The sequence below is a fragment of the Loxodonta africana genome, chromosome 9, assembly GCF_030014295.1.
Source record: "Loxodonta africana isolate mLoxAfr1 chromosome 9, mLoxAfr1.hap2, whole genome shotgun sequence".
NCBI classification, from domain to species: domain Eukaryota; kingdom Metazoa; phylum Chordata; class Mammalia; order Proboscidea; family Elephantidae; genus Loxodonta; species Loxodonta africana.
In genome coordinates, this window is record NC_087350.1 from 41,079,065 (window position 1) to 41,096,963 (window position 17,899).

The 17,899-nt window shown below is 38.1% G+C and overlaps 1 protein-coding gene across 2 annotated transcripts in view; it reads right to left on the reverse strand.

The window, feature by feature from the left end:
- Positions 1-17,899, reverse strand: part of MAMDC2 (MAM domain containing 2) — a 164,786-nt gene that overhangs the window by 24,543 nt on the left and 122,344 nt on the right. The window contains exons 10-11 of one of the 2 annotated variants that reach the window (XM_003407413.4): positions 4,651-4,744; positions 2,351-2,503 (exon numbers count right to left, since the gene is read on the reverse strand). In XM_003407413.4, the coding sequence (XP_003407461.2) occupies positions 2,351-2,503; positions 4,651-4,744 (247 nt within the window). The remainder of the gene's footprint in view (positions 1-2,350; positions 2,504-4,650; positions 4,745-17,899) is intronic. The other variant, XM_023544764.2, reaches the window with a different exon arrangement.

Below are 17,899 nucleotides of genomic sequence, written 5' to 3' on the forward strand. Positions count from 1 at the left end.
ATTATTTCACTCCGCATGGTGTTTTCAAGGTTCATCCATGTCATAGTATGGATCAGGACTCCATTTCTAGATAAACAATATATGGTTTATCTATTCATTCTTTTGGCTATTGTGAACAGTGCTGCAATGAGCACTAGTGTACAAGTATCTTTGCATCCCTAATTTAAGTCTTTTGGATATATACCTAGACGTGGAACGCAAGTCAAAACCACAATGAGACATCACTTCACGCTCACTAATACGGCAACGATGAAAAAAATGGAAAACAACAGGTGTTGGCAAGGATATAGAGAAATAGGAACCTTCATCCATTGCTGGTGGGATTATAAAATGGTACAGCCACTGTAGAGAAGAGACTGGCAGCACCTCAAAAAATTTAATGGTGGTTTTGACTTGCATTTCTCTAATGATCAGTGATGTTGACCATTTTTTTGTATGTTAATTGGCCATTTGTATTTTTTCTTTGGTGAAATGTTATTCAAGTCCTTTACCCATTTTTGATTGGGTTGTTTTTTCTTTTTGTTGTTAAGTTGTAGGAGATAAACATGTCACCTAAAGAATATATGTACATCGTGAATATCAAACTCTTATCAGATATATGGTTCCCAATTTTTTTCTCCCAATCTGTAGGTTGTCTCTTCACTTTCTTGGTAATGCCCTTTGATGAACAAAAATTTTTAGTTTTAATGAGGCCCCATTTGTCTATTTTGCCTGTTGTTGCTCATATTACATTTTGTTGCTAGATACCATATTTAAGAATCCATTGTTGAGAACTAGGTTCTGAAGAATTACCCATATGTTTTCTTCTAAGAGTTTTATATCTTTCATTTAGGTCTTTGAACCATTTTGAGTTAGTTTTCATATATAGTATAAGGTATTGGTCCAAATTCATTCTTTTGCATGTGGAAATCCAGTTGTCCCAGTACCATTTATTAAAGAGACCATTTTCCCCCAGTGGATGAATTTAACACCCTTGTCAAAGATCATCTGACCATGGTTGTGTGGGTTTATTTCTGGACTTTCAATTCTATTTCATTGGTCTATATGTCTATAACAATAGATGTCTATCATTATACAAGTACCAGACTGTTTTGAATATTGTAGCTTTATAATATGTTCTGAGATTGGAAAGTATGAGTCCTCTACTTTGTTTTTTTTTTTTTTTTTCCCCACCCAGATTGCTTTGGCTATTTGGGGCCCCTTGCAGTTCCATATAAATTTGAGGACTGGCTTTTCCTAGTTCCAGTAGTTTTTTTTTTTTTTTTTTTTGTCGATTCTTTGGGATTTTCTACATAAACCACCATTTCATCTGTGAGCAAAGACCTTCTAAAATACCTGAAATGTGACTGCTCTAATATCTCAATAGAACTAGAAAGCTATGGGATCTGCCAAGGGGTAGGGAAAGGAGAATCTTTATAGTATATTTGAAGAGAGTGCTGAAAAGAAAAAATAAAGCTGTTTCTGATAACACCCTACCAGGTTTAGCCAATTCAGTAAACAGGTTATATTGGGTATTGTTCTGTGATGTGATTACATAGACTTGTCTTGAAGTAGGCCATAAGAAACAGCACTGTGCAAATCACTTGTGTATATACCGTAGCATGGCTTCTCTATAAGGGTTCTTGAGGAAATATCTCTATAAGCTTAGTATCAGGAGTAGTTCTTCTCTGGACCAAATGCTGTGCTTTTATCCATTAGCATACCAAGTGAAGTCAGCGTATCAGTGGGAAAGGCCCACTCCGCAGGGAATATTTTATCACTGGCATTATTTAGAATCACTGAGACATGGTGGTAATGAAAAGGAGACCGATTGTCAGTCTGTTTTATTTTCCTTTATAAATTCTCTACTTTGGAGTGGACTGCCCCCACTGCCTCCCCGACTTGGCACTTGGTTTTTATCCGAAGGACGCTGTGAATCATATTGCATGGACCAGGCTTGCACCTGTGTTTCAGCTGCTAGAAGCCTTGGATACAAACATATTTGCCTCTTCCCCTGTACACCAGTGTATATGTTGTATACTAGGCCCAGTCCTGGCTTCAGTTTAGACCACCATTTCTTTTTCACTTCTGACTCCCTCTTTCTTGGACAAATTTCCATTAAATTATCTTTATGCGCTTATATGTGTAATCCCTTTTAGATGATCTTTGCAGCAAGAAACATAAGCAACGTAATAAATGGGAAGAAGGGCTTCAAATGCATACACTGGATGTAGAATGTGTGTAGAATTACATGTGTAGTTCATTCTAGACATAAAACTTGAATCCGCACATTTCAAAATGCAGGAAATGACCCCTAGAATGCTATTTTAGGAGATTTCCTTAGGAAACAGCACCATGTGGCATAACTCACCTACCCCAGTAGTGTGATCTCCCTTTGGTCCTGTATAGGAGGTGGGAGTTTCTCCCCTTCTCCTGTGCCAGCTGCTCCGGTTTCTTCTCTCCTGAGTAAACACACATTCGTCTTGTTCAAAAGTACACTCTCCAGGTGCAGGTGGAAGCCTTTCTGCAAAGAAACGGCAGGTGTTGCAATTGCTGAGGCACTTCCAATGACTATGGATTCTATGGCTCACTGGTACTCTGCTCTGCTTGAGTACAGCCTGGCCATGTGCTATGCATATGGAGAGGCAGCCCCCATCCAGCAGACAGCCCACCTACGCCAAGCTCTTGGTCCTGCCACAAGGGCTGAGAACAATCACAAATCCAGGTCCAAAAATATTGAGCAGTGCTGAAGGGGCCCTGGTGGTGCAGTGGCTGAGAGCTCAGGCTGCTATAATGATATTTGTCTATCATTATACAAGCACCAGGCTGTTTTGAATATTGTAGCGTGTAGCTTGAATATTGTAGTTTGAATCTACCAGCCACTCCTTGGAAACCCTGTGAGGCAGTTTTACTCTGTCCTATAGGTTCACTATGAGTGGGAATCAATCGACTCGATGGCAATGAGTTTGTCTGTTTTGGTTGTCTAAGAAAGAAACTTTCTCTGACTTGTGAATTTATTTGTGACTGAGCTGACAAAGCTCTGAAAATTGAAGGTACACTGCCTTTATGGAAACATGGAAAGTAATAAAGTTGGACAATGCAGGAGCTTTCTTAAGAAATCTTGGATGAGTGAAGGGAACCCTTATAACAATTCCATGGTTGCTTTGGAGGAGGGGGAGAATGTGAGAGAACAGTGTGCTTGTGGAGGCACAGCTGTGTGGGGCCAATTACTTAATTTCTCTGTGCCTCAGTGTTCTTATCTGTAGTGTGGGAATATTAATAATACTCACTTGATGGGGTTGTTGAGGATTAAATGGGACAAATGTACGGAAAGTATTTAGAACATGATGGTCCCCGTAAGAAATAGCAAAATAAATATTAGGACTCGGTGTTTTGCCACTTGGAATCTTATTTTCCATTTCCAAAGACAAAGATTTATGTCTTTGGATGTTATTTGTGATTAACTTTAACAATTATTATTCCTAGAATGGTGCCATCTCCCAACATATTGGGGACTTCTTTTGCTGAACTTGATTGGATCTCTCTACATCCGGATTCTTAGCAGGTTTTTCTAATAAATAACCTCTCTTTTATATCTCTTGCATGATAATTTACTTCATTTTATTTTACATACAGTACAAGCTAATGAAGTCTCATTTCCTCAAGTGTAGAGATTCTTACCTTGTTCTTCTCTGCACTGCCTAGCAAAGCAAGGTACTAAAAATATGTGGTCTTTTAGTGAAATAAAACCAAAAAACCCGTTTGCTGTCAAATTGATTCCAACTTATAGTGACCCTGTAAGACAGAGTAGAACTATCCCATAGGGTTTCCTAGGCTGTAACTCTTTACGGAAGCAGACTGCCATATCTTTCTGCTGCAGAGCAGCTGGTGGGTTCAAACCGCCCCTCTTTCAGTTAGCAGCCAAGCACTTTAACCCCTGCACCACCAAGGCTCCTTTTTATTGAATAAACATGGAGATTATCCTCCAGTGCCAGACTGACACCACATATTAACTGTTGTTAAAGAAATGGTCAGATAACCCATGATTTAGGATGCAGTGGTAATTAGTCGATACAGACCCGTGATCTGGGTTGAGTTATGTGCCATTTTCTTATTAGACATAATGTCCAGTACATAGCCAGCTATCACCATCTTTATTTTGTCACTATCATAAATACATGGTCCATTGTTCCACTCTCATTTAATTCACTTAGAAAATTTTTATCTTACCATAATTTTAAAGAATTATATGTTCAGCATAGTCTGTATAATCAGAATTTCGTCAATATTGTTTGAAAACCTGCATTCATGCAAGACAACAACAATAATAATACTAGTAATTATAATAGAAAGTAGTTGCTTTTAGAGCAGTTTTGTTCCAGGCTATATGCTAGAGAATTTGTATTATCTCCTATATTCAGGTAGGTATTGCTATCTTAATTATAGAGTGGGATACAGAAGTTGGCCCATGTACAAAGTCACACATTACATTAGAGTTGTCATTTCTAAATTGCAAAGCCTATTGTACAGCTCTGCAGTGATGCACTTCTGGCAAGAAAAGCAAAGAGTGGATCAGCACAGATTAAATGTATGGTGTATTCTTAACAGAGAAGAAGCAGGAAGTGTCACGTATAGGCAGAGAAGCAAAGAGTTGAGACAACTGTGTCATACCTGGAAACCAGCAGTTTCCCAGCTGTATTGTAATGTCATCCAGAGCTACAAGCCCACAGTCCCAAAAAGTTTTGCATAGGCCCATGAAAACTACCTGCAATGCATAAAAATAAACCCATGAATCTCATTAGGTAAAAATTGGAAACTCTTATAATTTGGGGTTTACTTAGCAAAACAAGTGTGCGTAAACAAACTACAAACACCTCTTCAATGTCCACATAGATAACAGAATATAGTGGCATGAATAATGGATACCATTTATATATGGCCCTGAAATGACTTATAGTAATTTCTTAAGCAGATTCAACATCATAATGATATATTGTATACGCTGATGCTGAAATTTGTTTGCATTCTTTAAATAACTGACAGTAAGAGTTAGGAAAGCAAGAAGTTAACTGGGTGGCAGAAGAAAGCCTATCAGGTTTTAAATATTTCCCCCAGATAATCCACAAAGTGCATAAAGAGTCAATGGTTTTCCAAGCATTTTCACAAAACATTTCCAGTATGAACACTATTGATTTTTTGAAAATGACTTTCTGGCAATGTGCTTCATTCATACTGTGAACAAAGTCCCAGTGATGTGTTATCTGGAGACTTATATTCCATTTCCAAAGACACAGATCTATGTCCCTGGATGGTATCACTAATAAACACTCTCAATGCAGTTATTTTATCAGGCCAAACCTTTTTGTTGCTGTAAGTGAAGGAAAAACAAATCCATACCATAAATTATTAAATTCAATGTGCCAGAAAGAGAAAAGTCTCAGATTTCTTTCCTTTAGGCCAATTTCAGAGACTACTTTTCATATACAGGATGGGGAGAGAGCACTTTTCAAAAGATTAATATTAGATTTTCAAAATGGCTTCCCATATATAAACTAGTGTTTAATTACCACAAGGTCACACAGTGTGTGTTCAACCTCAAACACAAGTCTCAATTCCAACAAAGACAAAGGAAAAACCCTGGGCCGTCAAGTCGATTCCGACTCATAGCGACACTATGGGACAGAGTAGAACTGCCCCATAGAGTTTCCAAGGAGCGCCTGGCGGATTCAAACTGCCGACCCTTTGGTTAGCAGCCATAGCACTTAACCATTACACCACCAGGGTTTCCAAGGCAAAGGAAGATATAATAAAAGCTAAAACCTAAAATATAAATAATGAGAACGTTTGATTTTTTTAGGTACCAAGATTCAGAATTCATGCCTTATATTTATTTGTGTTACCAGCAGGGTCTCTTTGCTCTTTGATGATGACATCCATGAGAATGTAGAGTTTATTATTATTATTTAAATTAAAAATCACATGATAGCTTGCCAGTATGCAAAATATAAAATTTCTTAAGCTGAGATCTTAAAAATAATTACTAATTGTAAGATGTGTGAAGGTTTGCTTGGACTGTATTCATATTACATTAAATTATAAAAAGGATGGTTTGGAGGTATAACAGTGCATAACTATGTACGTTTATAAACAACAAAACGGGTGATTTTTTTAACCCCTGCTAATTTTCTCATTTTCATAGATTTAAGAGTATTATCTGAATACCTAAAGTATTTTGCTTGTAGGATTTATTCCTGGGAACTTATTCCCTATTTGCAAAAGAAAGGTCTGTGCCGTTAGCCCTAAACACAGTTATATTTTATTGGCAATTTTTTTTTTGTAACAGGTGAAAGAATATTAATCTGTGTCGTAATTTATTGAATTAATTGTGCTACAGAGAGAAAAGCCTTGGATTTCATTCCTTTAGGCAGCTCTAAAGTCTTTTTTTACATGTGCAATGAAAAAGTACTTTTTCAAAATGAATATGTGGTAATGAAACATGATTCACTATGTAAATCATTATCTGAATAAAAGTCACATTGTGCACGGTGATCTATTTTAAAGAGGGGAAATATTAACGTGCTTTTATGTGTTTACTAAAGTTTTATTTTATAATAACCATAAAACCAAACAAGCAAGCAAGCCAACAAACTAATAAAAAAACAAACAAACAATAGAACAACCTAAAATTTCAACAATAGAAGACATGATTAAATAAATTATGGTACAATATTCTAAGAAATAGGCAACTACTAGATTTGAAAGCTTATGAATATCATTCAGCAGTACAGAAATATATTCCTCTCATAATGTTACCTGAAAAAGACGGTTATAAAAAATCTGTGTATCACCCATTTAAAACTACACAGAAAACAAGCCTGGAAAAGTTTACCAAAATTATAACAATTATATTAGACTCATGGAATTACTGGCATCAAGCAGAATTTCTCCCTATTTTCTAAACATTTTTTAATTTTGTCATATTTATAAGTGCAGATAAAATGAAAAAAATCAGAATATCTAGACTTAAGACTTGGAATAATGATTTAGTGTTTCCCAGATGAGCATTGTCTAATACATGGGGTCACCATGAGTCAGAATAGACTTGAAGGCCAGTGGGTTTGGGTTTAGATAAACTACATGTGGCTATTTAAATTAAAATTAAAAACTCATTTTTTTTTTTTCAGTCACAGTGGTCACATTTCAATGCTCAAATCCACAGGTGGCTAGTGGCTACTGAATTGGACAGAGAAGATATAAGACAGTTCCATTATTACAGAGGTTCTGTTGGATAAACCTTCCTTGCTCCTTTTGGGCATCCCAGTCAATTGTGAACTGCCACACCAGCTGTAGCAATAAGATGATCTTCTGGTCACTAGGTGAAAGCTATGTTTTCACACTTAGAACGCTAGCCGGACCACAAATTGAAAGACCTGCAAAATCAGTCAGCTGCTGACTAGATTTCATCTCTGGCCTCGAGTCTCAAATTTCTTTGGCAGTTGTCTGTGGGCATTCTGACACACTAAAAGGAACAGGCCGCTTTTGGACCAGCATTGGATTCTCCTCCCTGCTATTCATAACACTGATAATGTCAGTTCCAATTTGAGGCCACCATTTTGTTTTGAAGGCTACTTGAGGTGGAGCAGTTACTGTAGGATAGTTAGTGACGGGGCAAGTTGTTGACTGGGCCTGGCTGAGAGAAGAAAAAGAGAAAGCCAATCACCTCAGCCTATTCTTAAGAAATCTCCCCGCAGGGTTCAGTTAAGAGTATGGTAAGAAAGGAATGGGCCATAGTCAACATTCTTTAGAAGATTAACCTCTTGCTTATTTATAGATCTTTTTTTTAAAAAAAAAAAAAAACAGTGTTTATTTCATTTTAGGCAGTATTTCAAAACAAGTGAATATCCCTAAGGGCTGGGGAAAAAATCTTAGGCAGCTTAAATGTATATTAGTGTCTGTTTGAGAGTGGAGAGAATGAGGGACGAAGTAAAATGATATCCTTTAGACAGGTGTTCTTGACTTTATGCAAACCTTTAAAAGCTTGGGGCAAATTAAATCCGTGTAAATTGAGCCTTTTCAAGTGCACTAAAGGTTTCAGTCCTTGGGTACTGGTAGTATTTTAAAATTTTTGTTATGATGGAGAATATTAATTGCTGAGGGAACCTACCTAGACTAATTTTGGAAAACACAAATAGGGACTGAATGGAGAGCCATATACAAATATTTATAAACAAATAATTTTAAAAATAGTCAAATGAGGTTCAGCAGTATTACTTAACTTTTTATTTTACTAAAAATAGACATTGCACATGCTCTTTGTTTACAGCAGGGTGTTTTAGCCTCAGCACTATTGATATTTTGGGCAGGATAATTCTGTGTTGTAGGGAGCTGCCCTGTGCACTGCAGGATGTTTGGCAGCAACCCTGGACTCTACCCACTAGATGCCAGTACCATGCAAAATTCTTAACAATCAAAAATGTCTCCAGACATTGTCGAATGACCCTTGAGTGGTAAAATCACCCCCTGATGAGAACCATAGGTCAGTGTTGTAGAAAATTGCTGTATGGCTTATAAAACCCCATATACTAAATTTCTGTTACATCTTGTCCCTGTGTTAGGCACTCTCAAATCTGTTGCCTCATTGCTGAGTTCACTGTAGATTTCAACATTTTTATTCTCCACACGCTGAACAGAAGAGCTGCTTAAATTTTAAAAACTGATTGGTTAAATTGGTTTTCTCTTCTTCGGCACATCACCAGGTGGTGGCTTTAAACAAGTAATGAAATATCCACCAGCCCTGAAAACAAACGGCACGGGCGCAAAAAAGCAAGGGAGACGGGCGATACACAAACTGAATAATCATCCCCCGGATTATCAGGGCTTTACCGTTCCAATTTCCTGCCTCAGAAACCTGCAATCTAATTATGTCAAAGCACAATAGAATTCTCCCTTGTTTTCATCTTCCTCTCAAAAAAGAATGATCTACTCCTTCAAAACAATGTAATGATAGGCGGCAGATCCTAAGAAGGTAACTGAGCAAACTTTTCTCATAGTATATAATTTTAACTCTCTTCCATAATATTTTTTTGGGGGTGGGGGAGAAGTATGGTGGGGTAAGGAGAGGGTCTGTGTAAAAACCTAGCCACAAGGCCGTGTTATCCATGGGGGCCAGGCTCTCCTAGATCTATAAAGACACAGAGAAGTTCCTGGCTCAAGTACCCAGTAAAGACAAAGTAAAGAAAGAGATATGCCAAGAATTTGTTTTTCCAAACCAAATCAGGCTGGATTTTAAAAGAATTGGGGTAACTTACTTTAACTTTATGAAATGTCATAGTTTAATGGCTATCCAATACAATAAATAAGATTTTGAAGGGTGGGGCTCAGGATGGGGAAAGAAGTCAAGCTTTGCAGTGAGCTGAGGAATATATAACCTAAAATGTTTATCGTGCTGTTAAAAGGATTGTTTGTATTTAAATGCTAAACAATGGCTGAATTAACTGTTTCTTTTAATGGTCTTTTGAAGAAGTTTTCATAGCCTGCTTGATAGACATAGTTTAGTAGGTTGTTTGCTTAATCCACTACCTGCTTTACCAATAACCACATTTAGGCCTATAATCAGCAAGTTGAATGATAGTTTACAGAAATGGTCTTCCATCTTTCAGTAGAAACATTTCCGTCCTATGCCAATAATACCATAAATTAGCTATGCTCACAAAGTCAGCCTAATTAAGTCCTTGTTATAAGTGGTGGACCTCAACAATTTACCAAAGGGTTTGGTTCTGGGTTAATTTTAACTTTTCTTCTGATAAGGTTAAAATTCTTTGAAATCATCTTCTCAGATAAATTTGGATATGGCAACTACAGACTTGGCTGGAATAATTATTTGCAAAATTACTATAATCTAGTCAGTGAAATTCCAGAGTACTTCATTACGAGAGGCTGCTGACACAGCTGCAGGATATGTTATCTAATACAGTTGCATTCATTTAGCTATACGACAGTAAGATGTAATAGAATAAAAAAAAATACGGAGACATACAGTAAAAGAAAACAAAATTTCCAATATGAAGACACTTGGCTAAAGGGATGGAATTTTCACAATCGCTAGAGACAGGCTGAGAGGAGCTTTATCTGGAGTGTAAGATTTTAGCATTTGTAGACCTCAGGCCATGTTTTGGGAAATAGTTGCTAAATTGTAACAGCATGCCTCATGCAGATATTATAGTTGGTGTCCAAACCCCCCAAAAGGCAAAATGATGATGTGTTTTTTAAATAAGTCTTTAGCTGACCAACATTTTTTTTTTTTTTCCTTAAAAAACCCACCTATTTTTCTTTTTTAAAGACCCATCCGATTTAATTCAACTTTTGGCTTTGACAAGCAACAAGGATTGACCAGTTTCCAGTTTTTCTCAGTGTGAAAATATTTCTGCTCACAGGATAAGAGGGCATGCTATGATAGACTACAGGCCAACAGCCACATTTTTTTCATTACTATTTTGGTAACTATAAATCTCTCAAATAATTGATTTCAGAATTCTACAGTATTTTTGGGTTCTTTTGGCCATTTTAAGGAGAGAGGAAGTTCCAGAAGAGACCTTCCAGTCAGACATTTTACAGAATGAGAAAAAGACCAGAGATACTGTGATATTAAGCTCAAGGTCCCGCAACAGCCAGCTGTAGACCCTGGAATGAACTGTGGTACTCCTGACCCCCGGGGAGGCCTATTTCATTATACCACTCTGCTGATTTTCTACTCTTTGCGTTAAGTATTTTAAAATATGATTCTGAAGGTTGTGATCTTGAAACATTCCAGTTAATTGCAGTGACCAAATATATCTTCGATCTGTGCTTATATCCAGCTTCCTGTCATTTTGCCCTTAGGTCTGTTTATAAAGTGTTTTCAGTAATCTAGCCACAGAATCTAAATGGCTGAAATTTAGAACTGGCTAACATTGAACCAGTCAGTAACCTCTCTTCTTCTCACAGCTGCTCTTCCTTCACCACAGCAATGTCCTTTTCTCCCTTAGCAGTTGCTACCTCCCACTCCACCCTCAAAATTTAGGCCCTTAGGAAAAAAATCGCTTCAACTCCCCACATCCAAACTTATTTTCATTTCTACCTATTTTCACTTCCTTTTCTTTGTTTTGGGAACAGGGTCTGTTTGACTCCAAAGTTCATGTTCTATTCATTATGGGGTACAGATGACTAACCCCACACAATTATGATTGAGAATCCAAATGGAAAATGAAACATCAAAAGCCTCTGGAAAATATAAATACTAACAAAAGTTAAGATGTTACTTTTTGTGTTGTAGAATCTAATTTCACATATAATTACCCCATAAACTGTTTACTATCACTGAAGGAAAATAGGTGTGTTTCCCTGCTTTTTACATGCACTCCTCCGGGCAGGGGCACTTTGGCAACTCCTTCTCTGCCTCAAGGATGCCTATGATTTACCTGAAAAAACACTGCTGGGGTGGGCACACAATGTGGGTTGTCTCTGGCCTACCTCCCCTAGGGAGGACCCCTAGTCAAACACTTCCTTGGCTGTAATGATCAATTTAATGGTCATGTCCAAGAAATATCATGATATGGAACTGTGGCTGTAGCTCACCTGGATGCAGACAGAAAAAAGTCAGTCCTAACAGAAGACCATGCAGAACACATTCAATAAACTGCCTATAGGGTTTCCAAGGCTGTAAATCTTTACAGAAGCAGACTGCCACACTTTTCTTCTGTGGAGCAGCTGGTGGGTTCAAACTGCTGACCTTTCAGTTAGCAGCTCAGCTCTTTAACCTTTGCACCACCAGGACATCTTTAGAATGAAACTAAGGGAGATTCAAATGTCTTGGATTGAAGACTGAGATGAAATAGGGGGGCCACAGATAGTAATGTGTTCTTGAGCATTGTATAGATACACATGTAACCTGGCATTAAACAGAAAACAGAAGCTTATGGCCCATCGGTGGTGTGGTGAGAGATACCACTGGGAATGGAGAGAGACTTCTACTAGAGGTGGGCTTTAAAAAGATAAAGCAGAATATATCTAGAGAAAGGCACCAGAGAGATGGAGAAAAAGATGAGGACATCTCTGCAAAAGAAATAAAGTATCATTCCCCTGGTCAAATTGCTGTTGTTGTTGTTAGGTGCCGTCGAGGTGGTTCCAACTCATAGCAACTCTATGCACAACAGAATGAAACACTGCCCAGTCCTGCACCATCCTCACAATTGTTGCTGTGCTTGAGCCCATTGTTGCAGCTACTGTGTCAGTCCATCTTGTTGAGGGTCTTCCTCTTTTTCGCTGACCCTCTACTTTACCAAGCATGATGCCTTTCTCCAGGTACAGATCCCTCTTGACAATATGTCCAAAATATGTGAGACATAGTCTTGCCATCCTTGCTTCTGAGGAACATCTGGCTGTACTTCTTCCAAGATAGATTTATTCATTCTTTTGGCAGTCCACGCTATTTTCAATATTCTTCACCAACACCACAATTCAAAGGCATCAATTCTTCTTTGGTCTTCCTTATTCATTGTCCAGCTTTTGAATGTATATAAGGTGATTGAAAACACCATGGCTTGGGTCAGGTGCACCTTAGTCCTCAAGGTGACATCTTTGCTTTTTAACACTTTAAAGAGATCTCTCGGAGCCAATTTGCCCAATGCAGTATGTTGTTTGATTTCTTGACTGCTGCTTCCATGGGTGTTGATTGTGGATCTAAGTAAAATGAAATCCTTGACAACCAGTCTTTTCTCTGTTTATCATGATGCTACTTATTGGTACAGTTGTGAGAATTTATGTTTTCTTTATGTTAATGTATAATCTATACTGAAGGCTGTGGTCTTTTATCTTCATCAGTAAGTGCTTCAAGTTCTTTTCACTTCCAGCAAGCAAGGTTGGGTCATCTGCATAACGCAGGTGGTTAATGAGTCTTCTTCCAATCCTGATGCCTTGTTCTTCTTCATATAGTCCATCTTCTGGGATTATTTGCTCAGCATACAGATTGAATAGGTATGGTGAAAGGATACAACCCTGACGCACGCCTTTCCTGACTTTAAACCAATCAGTATTCCCTTGTTGTATTCGAACAACTGCCTCTTGATTCATGAGCAGATTCCTCATGAGCACAATTAAGTGTTCTAGAATTCCCATTCTCCACAATGTTATCCATAGTTTGTTATGGTCCACACAGTCGAATGCCTTAGCATAGTTAATAAAACACAGGCAAACATCCTTCTGATATTCTCTGCTTTCAGCCAGGATCCATCTGATGGATCTGGTAAAATCAGAGTTTTATTAATGTGTGAATTATCAATTTCCAGTTACATAAATTTGGCTTATAGCTAGAAAGGCCAGAAAGTACTTACTGGTTTATGATCAGAGAAAACCAGAGAATTCTGGGAGAAAATATAAGCATCAAGAAATAATACTGCATCACCCAGAAAACTCAGGAAAAGTTTCCATGAAAATGCAGCAATTGTATGGCTATCCAGTACAAGATTAGGAATTTGGAAGTGTGGAACAGAGGTGGTGTTTTCAAGTTCATAAACAATTTCTTGGAATAAATATTGTTTGCTTAATTTATTAATAAAACTACAGAGAAAGAATGTCTATTCTGTCCTTCAGATATTCCTCCTGGTGCTGGGAGGACAAAATGTGCCAATCCAGCAACATTCCATGAATGATTACTTGGGAAAGCCATGATGCTATGCTCATATAAGCCACGTGTTTGCAAAGAGCGGTTGTGCTAATCAGTCTTTCCAGTTGTTTCCCCATAAATTGACATGAAACTCAAAAGCCCTCAATAAGTACCTGAAATGAAATAAAACAGAAGGCAAATGAGAGTCTCTCAACCCTGGCTTACTCATCTTTAAAGTAATTCAGAATTCATGAACTGATTTTAGCTTTAGTTTACCTTGAAACACTCAAGAGTAGGCCCCATTTCCATATTTAGTCCCTCTTTTCAATTTCACATTACAACTTATTCCACTTGACGATATAATTTTCCTTGTTCTGTGTTCAAAATTACCCTTGTCTCCTCCATAATGTGTTATCTTGTCAGTAATTAATGATCTTGCTATTTCTGCTTTGTACCCCGCTGCCCTGCTTTAATTATGGTGGGACATTTAATACCCTACAGCAATTACCTCACGGCGTTCCCAGACATCATGAAATGTGATAGGAATTCCTCTCAACTCAAGTAACTTGTCTACACCTTAGCTTTTTAGTTCCCTAATTCCTTTGAATGGTTAATTGAAAAGACCATGGCTTGGGTTAGACACACCTTTTTAATTGCCTCATATGCATACAAAAGTTGGATTTTGAAAAATGAAGAGAGAAGAATTGATACACTTGAACTGTGGTGTTGATGAAGAATACTGACTGTACTGTGGACTGCCAGAAGAACAAACAAATCAATCTTAGAAGAAATAAAACCGCAATGCTCCTTAGAAGTCAGGATGGCAAGACTTCTACTCATTTACTTCGGACATGTCATCAGGAAAGACGAATCACTAGAAATGGACATTATGTTTGGTAAAGTAGAGGACCAGTGAAAATGAGGGAAACCCTCACTGAAGCGGACTGACACAATAGCTGCAACAATGAATTTAAACATACAAACCGTCATGAAGATGGCACAGGACCTGGCAGCGTTTCATTCTGTTGTACAATAGGTCATCGTGAGTCAGAGCTGATTGGATGGCAACTAACAACACAACAATAACAATAATTCCTTTGAGTAGCAGGATGTCTTGTTATTAAATAGCCACCTGTTTACAAATCTTACCAGAAGCTTTTAGATTTGCTCTTATGCTTGAGTGAACCTCCATTATAAGTGTTGCCTTTAGAAATTTCAGAGCCCTAGTCATATTTTCATTATTAAAGGATGCAGTTAAAGGGAGAATTTTAAAAGTGGAGACCTAGATCACATACTTAAAGTTCATTGTTTTGACTAAAAGGAAAAGATTTTTAGTAAGAGAAAATCAAGAAATACAAAAAGTTATTCACAGGTACTGTATTATACAATATTAAAACATAGTTCCTGCCACTAAGATGCCTAAAAATACAATAGATAGAAGAGACTTAGAGGTCATCTTAAAAACAGATTCTTCTGTCATAGGTGAGGAAACAGAGAGGTGACGTGACTTTCTGATTTACATAGTTAATGCCAGAGTTAAGACTAGAAGCCAGGTCTTCATAGTTCTGATTTAGGGCCCTTTTATTATGAAAATCTCACTCCAACAAGTAAAGCACAAGTCAACGGCTTATAAAACATTCAAGGAGGAAAAGGCCTTTGAGATGGACTTTGAAAGAAAGGTACGATTTTCTCAGTTGTGATGATGCCTGCAGCAAGATCAATGAGAAACACTTTGCTCTCGATAAACCCGTTGAGAGAGCACTGGGGAAGAAAGCCAGAGGGCAAGGATTTGGGGAATAAGAAACTGCAGTGGAGCACAGAGAGTATTTGTAGATGCACCTTTCAAGAAGTTTGGAGGCAAAAGGAATGGGATAGGGTAGCAGCTTAAATGAGTACCGAGATGAAAGGAAGATTTGCTGTTACTTGTATTGAGTGCAGGAGGACAATCTACATCAACAGTGTGCAAAGGACTAATGGAAATTAAATATTTAAGAGAGAAGAAATAATTTATGAAATAAGGTCCCAGAGAGGCAGAAGAGTGAGAGCAAATGTATAGGTTGAAGGTTTGATTTTGAAGCAGAGCAAGGATAATACTTCCTTTGCCAGATTCCAAAGGGGATGAAGAGAGGCAGGTAAAGATTCAGAGAGGACCAGACTTGAAGGTACTTTTGCTGAATGCCTTCATCCTCTGGGAGATGAGCCTATGAGGTCACATCCTAAGAATGAAGTAGGGAGGGCCAAACTGGAAACCTGTCAGTGGAAATGGATCTGAACATCTGGGGTGGGGAATGGGAAAGGAAGTCAACAAGAGATGAGACGAATAAAAGGCTTTCCCTGGCAGCACAGAGGGACCAGTAGAGATTGGTCTTATTTTCTCCAGCTGTGCTGAGAAGCCTGAGGAAAAAAAAGATGAAGCAACTACAGAGGGTCCCCAGGGTTAGGAGGAACAATGTGGGAAAAGCCAGAAAAGCTGGGAGTGGGAAGGGTATGATGTGGAAGTGAGTGCATCACTCAGAATTGAGGCTGGAGGAACTATAATTGGGGGCAGCAAAGGTGTCAGGAGAATTGAGAGGGCTGGTAAAACCTGACACTGGTCCTTGAGAACAGGGAAACAGTGCCATGTAAGGAACTCAGTGGTAGAATTCTTACCTTCCATGTGGTAGACCCAGGTTTGATTCCTAGCCAATGCACATCCTGCACACCCACCACCTGTCTGTCAGTGGTGGCTTGTGTTTTGCTATGATGCTGAACAGGTTTCAGCGGAGCTTTCAGACTAAGATGGACGAAAATCAGCCAATGAAAACCCTATGGGTTACAATGGTCTGATCTGAAACTGATCATGGAGATGGCATAGGACCAAGCAGCATTTTGTTCCATTGTGTGTGTGGTCACCTTGAGGCAGGAGCCGGCTCCACAGCAGCTAAGAACAAGGATGGGAAGTTGATTCAAAGGGAATCAGCTGATTCAGAGTCACAGCTCTTGGAAAATCATAAAAAATCCCCAAACAAGACTTGGCATATACACATATGGCAAAATATTTATGCAGCATGAATTGCTCAGGTGTTGGGCTATAAGGAATTATGATTTGTGTGACTCAAAGTCAGACATATTTAATCGTCCTTCTTCCTTCACATCAACATATAGTCTTTGACAGTTCAGTTCTCTTTCTGAACTATATTGCACAGCCACTCTGTTCCAGAAATTTTGCTGGCATTAGAGATAAAAAGGTAAATAAGACATGAATCCCTGTTCTCCAGAAGCTTATAGTCCAATTAAAAAAGATAGGAAGGTAAGCAGACAATATCAATATAATGCATTAAGTGCTGTCACAGTAGGCTGATGCCAATAGGAGCTACACAAGACAAGCGTTCTATACAAGACAGGTGCTTTGGGGAATTGCCACCTTGAACAAGGCTAAACGGGATCTTTAATGCAGGATTTATCAGAGTTTCTAATGTGTTACTACGCATTGTGAATCTTCACGTGTGGTGGGGGGAGTACGATACAGTACGCAAAATATCTCAAACTCATACCACAAGATCCTTTTTCAATAGAACATGTGCAGGGACATGTGCCCATGGGACATACCCTGGGAAAGGCTGACCCTAAGGATCTTGCCTACTGAAAAAAAAAAGTTATTTATGTTTTTTCATATTGACCAGATAGGAGTTTTCTCCCAAATCCATAAATGACTTAAAAAATTATTTTTAATATGGTGAATATATATGTAACAAAGCAACTGCTATTTCAACAATCTTCACATCATAAATAATGTTTGAAGTTTATTTGATTTTTAATTTTAAAACAGTAAAGATGTTGACTTAGAAGGGTTTAGCATGAAAAAAATTTTTTAATTTTATTGTGTCTTAGGTGAAAGTTTACAGGGCAAATTAGCTTCTCATTCAAAAATTCATACACAGAGGGGAAATCACTAACTAGAGAGTAGCCGAGTGTTAACTCTGGTGAAGGGAAAGACAACACACAATATAGGGGAAGTCAGCACAGCATGACCAAGGCAAAGTCATAGAAATTTCCTAGACACATCCAAACACCTTGAGAGACCAAGTCACTGGGGCTGAGGACTGAGGGCCATCGTCTCAGGGGACATGTAGGTTAATTGGCATAATGTAGTTCATAAAGAAAATGTTCTACATCCTCCTTTGGTGAGTAGCGTCTGGGGTCTTAAAAGCCTAAACAATTTGTATATAAATTTTTGAATGAGAAACTAATTTGCACTGTAAACTTTCACCTAAAACACAATAAAATTAAAAAAAAAAAACT